General features: G+C 38.2%; 1 protein-coding gene across 8 annotated transcripts in view; it reads left to right on the top strand.

Moving 5' to 3' along the window:
• The window catches only part of LOC129729248 (neuropeptides capa receptor), a 238,301-nt gene that overhangs the window by 206,637 nt on the left and 18,615 nt on the right, over positions 1-13,049 (top strand). For all 8 annotated transcript variants that reach the window (XR_008728663.1, XM_055687757.1, XM_055687753.1 and 5 more), the window contains one exon: positions 6,465-6,578. Coding sequence is in view for 7 of the 8 variants with exons in the window: in XM_055687757.1 (XP_055543732.1) it covers positions 6,465-6,578 (114 nt within the window). In the remaining variant the exon portion in view is untranslated. The remainder of the gene's footprint in view (positions 1-6,464; positions 6,579-13,049) is intronic.

Below are 13,049 nucleotides of genomic sequence, written 5' to 3'. Positions count from 1 at the left end.
CGTCCTGTGATTGAAAATTTTGAAAGGTTAATCGAACTCAATTCTCAAACCCGTTTTATGACATTGTATTTCAATCACATGTCCCAAAATATAAACCCTTCTTTGAATATTCCAAATCGTGTCAACTTATCAAATACTTCTGATTCTACTGTGTTTTTCGATACATCCATGATAGAAGAAACTCGTGGAATCCCGGATCATTTACGCGTGCAGCAGATCGCTAAAAAATTTTCCAATAAATATCGAAACATCAACTGCAACAATATGTTCTACACTGACGGATCACTTCTTGATGGGTCCACTGGCTTCGGTATCTTCAATAACAATTTAACCGTCTCCCATAAGCTCGATAATCCTGCTTCTGTTTACGTCGCAGAATTAGCTGCAATTCAGTACACCCTAGGGATTATCGAAAAAATGCCCACGGACCATTATTTCATCTTTACGGACAGTCTCAGTTCTATTGAGGCTCTTCGATCGGTGAAAGATGTTAAGCGCTCTTCGTATTTCCTGGGGAAAATACGGGAACATCTGAGTGCTTTATCCGAAAAATCTACTCAGATTACCTTAGCGTGGGTCCCTTCTCACTGCTCGATACCGGGCAATGAGAAAGCGGACTTTTTGGCTAAGGTGGGCGCATCAAACGGTGAAATTTATGAAAGACCAATTGCTTTTAATGAATTTTTCGCATTTGTACGTCAGAATACGATCATCAGTTGGCAAAACTCTTGGACCAGAGGGTAACTGGGAAGGTGGTTACATTCCATTATACCCAAGGTATCGACGAATCCGTGGTTCAAGGGGTTGGATGTAGGTCGGGATTTCATTTGCGTGATGTCTCGGCTTATGTCCAATCACTATAGATTTGATGCGCATCTCCTTCGTATTGGGCTCGTGGAAAGTGGTATCTGTGCCTGTGGTGAAGGTTATCACGACATAGAGCACGTTGTTTGGTCATGCCCTGTACACCGTGACGCCAGGTCTAAATTAATAACTTCCGTCCGGGCCGAGGGTAGAGAACCAGCTGTCCCTGTTCGTGATGTCTTGGCGAGTCGCGACCTACCCTACATGTCCCTTATATACATTTTCCTGAAATCCATCCATGCCCAAGTCTAGTCCCATTCCTTTTCACCCACATTCAACAAAACGGCAAGAACACGTCGTAGACCTCGATTTTGGAACCAGCAATTGAACCCCACACGAACTCGCCAGGAAAACCCGAGGCCTTTCTTTATATCTTGGCTCAGCGGCACACACCATATGGCAACTTGAACACCAGCGAACAACAACAACGAACCAAAACCAGCAACTAGACCCCGCACAATACCCTCAGAATCCGAGGATTACAAGCCCCTGTCCCAGCTCATGACATCGTGGCTTAGCAGAACAAATCCATACATGCTGCATATTTATTCGATGATCATCAGACGACCATTCAACTACGAAACACTGATTGAATAATACATGCTAGTTTTAAGATAGACTTAATTTCAGCTCGTAGTCGGCAGCGAGGATAAAAAATTTGCTTATAGATTTTAAGTCATCCGATATAATTGGCGCCGTTAAACATTGAATTGTATTTGTGCCGTGTCAAATAAATGATTTGTGAAGAAAAAAAAAACCGAAATTCCACGTACGTGGGTGATTATTCGGTTTTCAAAAAAGCAAAACTTCAATCGCTTTGCGCCACCCCATTTTAAGTCCGATTGAGCTGAAATTTTGCACAGGGTGTTTTTTCGAGCAGGTGAACATTTTGTATGGGTTTTTTTTTTTTGAAATTCGAGATGACCATTTTGGCTGGCACCCTAATGTCTATAGCGTGTTTAGCTAGATATATAGCGTGTGTGTGCACATCTACAGAGTGCGTGGCTAGCTATATAGCGTGTGTGGCTAGCAGAATAGCGATTAAAACTATCATAGGTCCAAATAAATCACCTCATGTTGATTTAAAATATTATAGTAGATCATTCAGAACTAAATCGAAAATTTGCCATTTTGATAAAAAAAATCATTTGTCAATAAAGCTCAAGTCCTACTATTCGCAGCAATCAGTTGTAAAATTATCTGGCCCTCGTCTATAACCTCTTCGTAGCCACTGCCTAAATTAAGCTATCTCAGTGCAACTTGATACAAAAGACAGCTTCAAAAAAAATCAATTTCGTTCTTGTTTTGGATCCGGCAACAAGTAAAACTGTATAGCTGCACACAGCTTCTGCTGTTGTTCATTGTCGTTACCGCTGCCGTCTGTAGAGCTAAACGTTATCTGGAGCAGAGAAACCATTAAACTGATTAACCCCATTGAGTGTATTCCCAAACCTATTGCAAGAAATACATTGACTTAAGACAGGCTGTCGTATTCTACGTTAACTCTGCGGTCGTGTCTTATAAACAACCTCTTCTACTTTTTCCATATACCAACGCCCCACTCTAGTTGACATACTTAAATAACTTGTAAGAAATAAGAACCAATCTGGAATAGCCGATAGAGTTGCTCTAATAAAGAGGAATTGGATTCTGAAACGCGTGTAGCGAGAAGTAGTCAATTATGCTTGTTTTTAAACATCAAAAAATCTGAGTAGACTTGTTCTACGCAGTATACTGGGAGTATATCAACTGCAAATAACCGGCAATCGGACACTTCACTTTGGCAAGAAATGAGCTGAAAAATACAACCGAAGTAATGATGAATCACTCGAAAAAGCGGAGCTGAATCAGGGCAATGTAATCAAACTAAAGGCTAACTACACGCAAAAAAAATTTCGTATACTATTGCGTAAAATATACAGTAAGGTGTTTTTACACGTATTTTTACGCGGGTTGCTTTTCTCTGTTACTGAAAAACGGTACAAGATATCGATCTCATTTCAATCACATCTTCAGTTTTAGAGCACGAGTGATCATATAAAGCAAAGCAAAGCCTTGGTGCTACCGATTCGGAACTTGACCTTCGGATTACTATACACAGACTTCGCAGCCAACCGTTAAGTGTACAGGATAATTGCCAACGGTCTCTCCCGAGACAAGACTCGAACCTACGACGACTGGCTTGTTAGGCCAGCATCGTACCTCGAGACCAGCTGGGGAGGCTCGAGTGATCATATATCAGTTTTCAAAAAGTTTACAATTTTTGGTGTAAATACTTAAAATTCAAAATATTGCTTTTTGGTCTCTAGATTAACCGCTATCATATTCAAACGACGTACAAACATTTTAGGACGGTTTTCTTTGTTATATTTAAAACTCAAGTCGTTTTTACACGGGCCCATACAAATTTGAAACGCATCCCCCGTGTAAAAAGACTTTAGTGAACCAGCTTGGTGCCTCTGACAGTTTAGTTCATTTCTGAGTGATCGATTACTTCGTATGAAATCGGAAGCGTGTATCTCCACCCTGTTTATTAACTTGACCGGTGTACCTCAAGGAGGCAACGTGGGACCGTTGCTTTTTAAAATATTTTTAAATTATGTCGGTATTTGACCTGGTGATGGATGTTAACTCATATACGCGGATGACCTAGAACTATGTTTTGTCGAGAAATACATAGAAGATTATCATATTTAGTTTGTATATTTAGTTTGCTGGATATGTTTTTAGAATGGGACCATCGCCATTAACCGATTGTCAGCATTCCTAGATGCTCAACAATAATTAAAAGAAAAATGGCTTGGGGGTGATACTGGATAAAAAGTTATTTTTTGCCTGTCACCTATCCGCCGTCGTTGCTAAGGCTAATCATAAGTTCAGGCGTATAAACAAAATAGCCAATGACTTCTATGACCAGCATTGCTAGAAAGCTTTATATTACTCTTTAGTGCGACAAATTTTAGACAATGCTTTCTCAGTTTAGCTTCCACATCAGCTGACCTGGAGTCTACAAATCGAAATACGTGGAAACCGATTTATCCAAACTTGCAATGGCTTGACTCACAAAGCTTGCCTCCATGGAATCTTATCTATTTTGACACCCTAGCTAGACAACGGAGGCTCTAACAGGCAAGCTTCACTAAGCTTCTGAACAATAAAATTGACTGCCCCAGACTACTGTCATTAGGCGTCGCTCTCAAATCACGTAACGCTAAAAACCCAAATTTCAGACCCCCTCCTCCCCTATGTAACGATAAGTAACGTTATATATGACTCCCCCCTCCCTAAAATTACGTAACGCTGGACAACCTGGGCCCCCTCCAAATTTGCAATTTTGAGCAAATATCACAATTACGTAACGGGCTCAACTACCCCCCCTCTCCCCTATGTAACAATAAGTTACGCAGACTAAAGTCCCCCCCCCCCCTTCATGCGTTACGTAATTTGTGTACTACGCCTTACTTGATATTCGTGTCCCACCGCGTGCTCTTAGGACTGCAACTCTTATCAAACATGGTTTCACTGCACAGCGTTTGGATTTAGGGAACCTATATCATCGATAATATGTGCCTTTATTTCTGCTGGGGATTTCTTCGAATTTGACGTACGTTTCACTTGTTTCTCAAGTAGGATAGCATGATCAGTTTGTTTAACTATATCACGTTGATAATATTTCTTTATTAAGGTGGCTTTCAGCGTCAGGCTGATTCGCCACCGTCCAAATACGTGGACAATAATGATGTGTTTATTTATTAAGACTTTATGTTAGATGTTTGAAATAAACTAATAACTAATAACATTAAATTCAAACGAGAATTTATTTTTTAATATAAAAATGAAATTATTTCCTAATATAAAAACGAAAAACATAAAAAATTATGAAATATCTTAATTGTAAATTTCTTATAATCCACTTTGAAAAAAGAATTAATGAGAAAGCGAGAGTTTCTCTGTTGAAAACTGCACACAGACCAACTGTTTTAACTGATAATAATTGACTGGCTCAAAACTTTATTTCCGCCGTTCTAGAGTGTACCAATTTGCGACCCGCCACGAAACTCAAAAGTATCGATATTCAGAAATGGTTCACTTTTTTTGTCAGTATACTCGGTTAACGTTTGAAACATTAACTTACTGTTTGTTCCTCTCAAAACTTGTTCTATTCTGATAATGATGCTTGCTGCTTTCGTAAACACGTTTCAAGCTTTCCCGGATGTATGTGATGATTGCTTCTATCCTGTTCGTGTCTCGTATTAAGGGAGCCTTTTAATGCTAGGCAAGCGATCCAACATAAGCTAACTCAAATAAATATTCTTTGTGTGTTGAACAAGCTATTCAGCTCATAAATTTACACATAATAATACCCTTTTGCGTTTGTTCTTAATCATGTTCTTCACGAAACAATTAGGTATTCTTTAACATGCGTTGTCTAACTTATGAAATTCAGATATGGCAAATGTCCAATGGCAGAAAACATTTTATCCATTAACTAGTGCCATTGAATCTAACGTTTTTTTTTTGCAGTACCCTTTGCCGGCTTCGCATTTTGCAGCATAATTGTTTGATTTTCATGATGATAAGTCATGAAGCTGAAGCTTTCCAAGCAATCGCTAATACCCCCATAACCACCCCCAATGGCACTAGTGATACCATGGGTGTCTGTATAGCACAAAAAAAGAACAATTCGTTCGTACTCATCAATTTTCATCACTCCAAGCACACTGGGTGGACATATTATTTGCATAGATCATTATCTTCTGCCTGATTTTCCACATTCGCGTCCGTTGTATCATTCTTTATTAATCAACTTGGTTGAGCGAAACTTTTATGATATGATTTGATGACCAGGCATAATTACATTTTTATTGATTTTTGTTTGTAAAAAGATAATCAATATCAGCTGATTATGCTTAAAACACGGGTAATCGAATATGCTATGCCATGCTATGCTATATGCTTTAATGTTTCATTATATGGTAACCTTCCAGAAGAATGCGCTGAAAATTGAAATCAATACCGCTAGCTATTAACTATTAACTTTGAAGTTTGAAGATCGGAAACAAAGGTCTAGCTTTTCACATCCTACGTGGAAGGTGAAGTGATTTTAAATAAGGCAACGTAGAGTTGTCTTCTCCAGGGAATTGTAATTACAGATATTGGCAGGAGAAACGAATGCGGTTCGGTATCGAAGAACAGTTAGCTATACACATACACATGCCCGGATAAATGATAAACATGCCATTTACTCTCAATAGCGGTATACTAATAAATAAAATGTGGAATACAGTGAATACCCAGTCAATATAACAATAGAACAATGTTTGAATGAAAAAAAAAAAAAACAATTCAATAACAACCATGTGTCCATAAGGTTCCGTAACTACTCGCGACTAATAACTAGTGACCACTCATCAGTACCTGTGTATGATTACACCGCACATATTTTACACCGTTCCCCAATGTGTCTTCCAGCTAGTGCGACTAGCACGAAGCCAACTGGCAGCGAATGTTTACCTCCATTTTTAATTACACTTGCAAATGCCATACACATTAGAATTAGCCAATCCTAATCTCGTTGATGTTTCTCTCCGTCTCCGCAGCTTCGAGCTCGGTCCATGATGCAGTCCACGAAACGGCTGCGCTACAAGGGCACTCTGAACGCGAGCAATAGTGTCCACTACGACAGTAACTTCATCCGGCGGAATTCACTTCAGGTAAGGTTGCATTGCATAACGGTCGGTGTTTAGATTGGCACCTCCTCCTATCGTACGGCAATATTGTGACTCATGATTGCATTCCTCCCTGAACAACGTCGCTGATATTGCCTTAAGGACAGTGTGATGATTCGCTGTTAACATACTTGTAGTAAATCGTTTAGTTACTTCTATGCCCTTTATTGCCTCCGTGTTAGCAAGCCCTTTTAGCTAGTTGAGCTAAACGTCTGTCAATTTCTAGTTTATAAAATAAGCGATTTCACGCAAACTTGTGTATGAAATTGGCAATTTCAGTGAAACTTTGTGAGTTTGGTGACATCTATGATTTAAACAGAGATCTCAAATAACTATCTTTAAAATATTTTTATGCAAACTGTAGGCAATTTTGATTTAAAAAAATGGATTTTCTTAAAACATTTTTTTCAAAAACAACTTTTTATCAAAATTGATATTTTGAAAAAAAAATAATGTTTGAAAACTATAGCGCATTTTTCTCAAAATATTTGTTTTATTTAAATTTGGAAATTTCTAGTAAAACTTTATACAACATTCTAAAAGTCGTGTAAACATTGCAGTACAGGCATTTATACGTAAAAAAGTTTGGTGGACAACAACTCTTTCGTATTATTTTTCAAGATTTTTTTTTCGAAAATTTGTCGTTTTAATTTCATACAGAAAAAAATAGACCTTAGAAAATAAAATGCATTTTTCTCATGAAAAAGTGTAGTATCCCAAAAGCTTGTAAAATGCATTTTAACTTTTGAAATAATATTTGTAATGTGAAGCATTTTTTTAAAATAACATTTCCCATGCTTACTTTAGTTTGTTGGCTCTGAGCCGAACGAATGTCCTGCTTCTTATGTCTAGTCCTTGCCTTTTTTTGGCAGTGGATTCTGTTTCTGTTCTGACGCTTAGCCGCAATCCTGTTCGGTGATCCATTAATCCAACTCTCTGGCGTATTTCCACCACTGTATGTTGAAATGCATCGCCTCTGTGCGAAATTTCGTTCGACAACCGGATCTTACAAACGACAAGATAATGGTCGGAGAAAATGTTCGGACTCCGAAATGTCCTAAAATTAGTAACATCAATGTCCTAAAATTAGTAACATCCGACCGTCAATCAGATCGATCTGAGAGCACGCTTCTGCATTCGGATGCGTCCAGGTATGTTTCTCTTTGAAGAAACACTCACTAGAGCATTTGTTGATAGGGTAGGGAACGGCTTAAGCAGTAGCGCCTATTTTAATCAGTCGACGAAAACAGGCCTCAAACTCCTGCATTCTGATCAACATCGACAATTTCAATGATGGAAACGAAAACTTTGATTGTCTAGCTGTCTTACGAATATAAGAAATACCGTTAATCACAAAGAAATCTGTGAACAATTGCAATTGAAACAAATCGACCTATATTGCAGCCATTCAGGAGCCACTTCGGGCGCTGAAAAAAAATAGTAGGAGGGTGGTATTCAAGACACGACCGCATGACGTTGATTACCGTATTCTTATATTCCATTAAAACAAATAGTAGAGGGAGTTGCAATGCTTCTATTATAAAACTTCGAGGCACCAAAAGGTGCCAGTTGCCGATTATATTTTTGTTTTCTGGTTAGTCCGTCCAGAATTACAGCCATTTTAGTATTTTGCAGTAGCCATGTACTACTAACAGTCACCAGCATTACGGGTGAAACCGGCACGAGATGACCGGTACTATTTTGTCTTTCCTCCTTTCAGCTGCTAACACCTAGCGTCCGTATGTAATCGGTACGATTTAGTAATGAAACTGATGGGGTGAAATGTTCGAACAGTACGTTTTATACCAAGGCTTCGTCAGTTAGTTAGAAAGAAGAAGGGGCTACATAGAGAATGGATTGACAAGGAACGCAAATAAACATCGGAAACAGAAAGTGACAACGACAATAACAACCAAGTCAGATCGATTGTATCCGTTAGTGTCGACTGTGCTTGGGAAGAGAGGTAGTGATTGGCTGCGCGGTATGATTTAGACAATCGATATTGATTACCAATTTTTCAATAGTGTATCTCAAACAATTGTTTGTTTTTGTTACATAAATTTAACCGTAAAAGAATTTTCTGATCGATTGATGCCAAAACCTCGAAAACCTGATTATAGATGACTACAAAATACGCGCTCCAAACCTGACCACTTTTCCCTGGTTTTCCTAGGTTGAATTACTAGATTTCCAAGTTCAGGTGCCTAACTTCGATATAGACGTTAGTCAACGTCAAAACGCCTGCAAAACAAATGGAAACCGCTTATTATAGGTTCGGGGTGATTGGAATAGTGCCCCTCGATTGGTAACTTTGATTGATGATTGTTGAAGTTTGCTAACTTAGTTTTACAATCTGTAAACAAGTTCTGACAGAGAAAACGATAGAGAACAGATTGATATACTACTGTTTGAGTTTCACCCAACACATTTCGAGTATTTCGTCTAAATACACAGGCGGTTTCTGATGCTGCTTAGAATATGTTCCCTACCCTAGCAACTCTGTGAACAATTGTGTTATATAACAGCTTATTAAACTGTAGTTCAGCCGAAATCCATTAGTTATGTGTCAGTTATGCGGTCGTGTCTTGGATACACCCTCCTATTATTTTTAGCTGAGTAAGCATTGTAAGCAAATTTTTCCAACGATCATAGCTCTCTATTGGAACATTGAAAAACCGGTGGACTTCCACTAGAAAATCGCCCAGTCCGCACAAATGACATGTTGGTGGCCTATAAGAGAAAATTCATATTCGTACGAAGAATATTTTCTGCAAATGACCAGGAATGCTGAAAAAGTGTCCAAAAGGCGGGGCCTTATACAAACGTTTGGTAATTGTCACAAAGCGGTTTGTTAGAAAAATGCTGCTTTTCGTGGTGATATTTATAGGAGAAACCAGAAACGTTTCTAATTTTTCAAATAGTCACCGCGAGTCGTATTTACATCAATACATTCGTAAATATTTTTCGTGATTAAGTTCTAGAATAAAATATTTCATTCGTGACCAACTCCTGAACGTTACTTTTAGTTTTTTTTATTTCGCCGATGGGAATTAGAAATGACTGGATGTGTATCTATAAAGTAATAGCCTCCAAGTTGAAATTGCTATAAATACCAAAGGCTTTTTCAAATATAATACCATTTTCATGGTGAGAGTATATCGCCTACCCCTAAAAATTTTCACCCGACTTCATTTAAATTAATATTTGGAAATTTTTGAATATTTCAGAAACACAAAAAAATTAAATTAATTCCTCTTTTCAATCATATGTCTGTTCTAATGCACCGTCTGTTTAATATTGTAGCAAAATGTATGAAAATTCACGATGAAAATGTATAAATCATATAATGTTATAATTTTATAATGTATTTATTTCTCGCTTTTAGTAATCAATACCCCCATCTTGATGAACCAAAAAACCATAGGTATTCGTCACCAATTATTTTTGGACCTCTAAAAAAATTCACTATTCCAACATTTTTGTCTTTCTCCTAGAAAGGTATAGCAATCACTGCAAAAACTAAAGGTATAAAAGTGCTCAAAAGGGCCGAATGTCGTATATCACTCGACTCAGTTCGACGAGCTGAGCATTTTCTGTATGTGTGTGTGTAACGCTCTCCCAATCTCACTCGATTTTTAATCTCTCGACCATTTAATCTCACTCATGTTTCTCAGAGATGGCTGGACCGATTTTCATAAAATCAGTGTCATATGGAAGGTCTTGTTGCCCCATAAGACCCTATTGTTTTTTTTTTGCAATCGGATTATTGCTTTCCCTGTTATGTTTAAAAATGTGAAATCCAGCTATGAAGAGAAACATATTCCGAAAGCTACATAAACTCACTCGCTTTTCTCAGAGATGGTTGAACCGATTTCCACAAAATTAGTGTCAAATGAAAGGTCTAGCTGCCGCATAACACCTCTTTGAGTTTTACTGTAATCGGACTGTAACTTCGTCTGTAATGTATCGGAATGTGAAAATCACGAAACTTCATTAACTCAGAAACTACACAACCGATTTGAACAATATTGATATCAGATGAACGGGCTAGTTAAGGGTTAACTGATGAATTATGATTGAACACGTGGTTTCAAAATTTGAGCAACCGTTATGTATTAAATTGTTAAAACAACGAAAGTCTATTGTCTCAAGTATTACACGACTCATTTGAACATAACTAGTGTCATACGAACGAGTCATCTCTCAAACATACAAATAACAAACTTCATAACAATTTGATATGTGGTTCAAAAGCTTTGGAATGAAAAGAAATTCAAAGACTATTTTAAACTATACCCGCATTGATCAATATATATGTCCTCAACATGATTTTAATCTGGTATCCTATTATTTGAACGCTCCCGGTATCGCTCATGATTAAATTGTTCGAAATTCATAGTCATTACTTTTATTTCGCTACTAGCTGACCCGGCAAACTTCGTCCCGCCTATTTTTGTGTTTAATTTAATAATTTTAAAGATTCTAAATTCATTGGTTGATTGAATGATTGGTTTTATCTGAATGACAACATCCTCGACTTCTGGCTTTTGTACATCACCTATATTCCGGAAACACTCATATTGGGTGGTATTCAGTTATTTTCATTGTTTTTCACAAACTAAAAGTGGTCATCTTTTAAAATGATGTCCAGCGTCAATGCTTGGCTTCTGTACATTATTTCGACCACGGAAATATCCATATGCAGTAGTATTCGGTTTCGGCTGATTCCCAGAAGTTGCCATCTTACAATTCAAAATGGTGTCTGAGGTCAATTTTTAGCTTCTTGCATCATTCTGGTTAAAGAAACATTCATATTAGGTGGTATTTGGTCACTTAAGGCTATTTTTCAGAAACCGGAAGTCGCCATCTCAGACTTAAAATGGCATTTGGAGACAATTTCTGGCCTCTGAGCGTCATTCTGGTTAAAGAAACACCCATATTGAATGGTATTTGGTAATTTTCGGCTGTTTTCCATTCACTGGAAGTCGTCATTTAACAATTTAAAATGTTGTCTGAGGTCGATTTGTGGCTTCAGTGCATCATAACAATTCCGGAGATACCCATATTGGTTGGTATTTTGTCATTTGCCGCTATTTTCCAGAAACCGGAATTCGCCATCTTGGATATCAAAATGGCATTTGGCAGACAATTTCGGGCCTTTGAGTGTCATTCTGATTAGTTTTTTTTTTAGTTTTAAGATAGTTTATTTGACACGGCACGATACAATTTATATTTAACTGAGCCAAGTACATTTTTTTTAATTCTAAATTAGCAGGGGAAAGAGGGAGGCACATTTTTTATATCTCGCGGCCGACTACGAGCTAGTGGGGATTTAAGGTGAGAGGATGGGAGTTACAATTTTGTTTTTAACTAATTTAAATCATAGAAGGTATTCCTTTGTACGTGGCTAACCAGTGATGTTCTAATTGACAGTTTTGGTCTGAGGTGTCTGCGTAAACATAAAGATGCCGAGTCTTCTTTTCAGCTTGTGACGGGAATTGTAATCTAACAAATATATAAAAAAAAGTTTCAAATTTTAATGCCAGCATTTTTTATAAATCCGTATAGCTGTGTCATGTACTGGAGATCACCGCTTCCCAGAATGTCTCTAACGGGTACGTTCGGTTGTTTTCCTCGGGCCCGAAGGGAATCTATAAGCTCAGACCTAACACCACAGAATTCGGCACACGACCAAACAACATGCTCGATGTCTTGGTAGCCATCGCCACAAACGCAGTGATTACTGTCTACAAGCCCTATACGAAAGAGATGCGTGTTTAACGTGTAGTGATTGGACATAAGTCTGGACATCACGCGAAAGAAGTCCCGACCTACATCCAACCCCTTGAACCATGCTTTCGTCGATACCTTAGGAAAAATGGAATGTAGCCACCGTCCCAGTTCATCTGAGGTCCATGATCATTGCCAACTGTTGAGTGTTCTCTGACGCAGAATGCTATAAAATTCATCATAAGCAATTGGTCTTACATAAATATCGCCATCAATAGCACCCACCTTAGCTAAAGCGTCAGCCTTTTCATTGCCCGGAATGGAACAATGAGAAGGGACCCACGCTAAGGTAACCCGGTAATTTTTATCTGTTAAAGCACTTAAAAACCGCCGTATTCTCCCCGGGAAATACGGGGTGTGCTTCACAGTCTTCATCGATCGCAGAGCCTCAATGGCACTGAGACTGTCTGTGAAGATGAAGTAGTGGTCTATGGGTAGGGTTTCGATGATCCCAAGAGAGTACTGAATAGCAGCAAGTTCTGCGACGTACACGGAAGCAGGAGCATCGAGTTTGTAGGAGGCGGTAAAGTTTTCGTGAAAATCACCTAAGCCAGTGAACTCATCTAAATTAGATCCATCAGTGAAAAACCTTTTATCATAACTAACATGTTTAAACTTATTAGAAAAAATCTTAGGGATCTCTTGGGGTCGCAATTGAACCGGGAT

The sequence above is a fragment of the Wyeomyia smithii genome, chromosome 3 (assembly GCF_029784165.1).
Source record: "Wyeomyia smithii strain HCP4-BCI-WySm-NY-G18 chromosome 3, ASM2978416v1, whole genome shotgun sequence".
Lineage (NCBI taxonomy): Eukaryota > Metazoa > Arthropoda > Insecta > Diptera > Culicidae > Wyeomyia > Wyeomyia smithii.
Note: the sequence above shows the minus strand (reverse complement) of the source record. Positions and strands in the feature narration are given on the sequence as shown.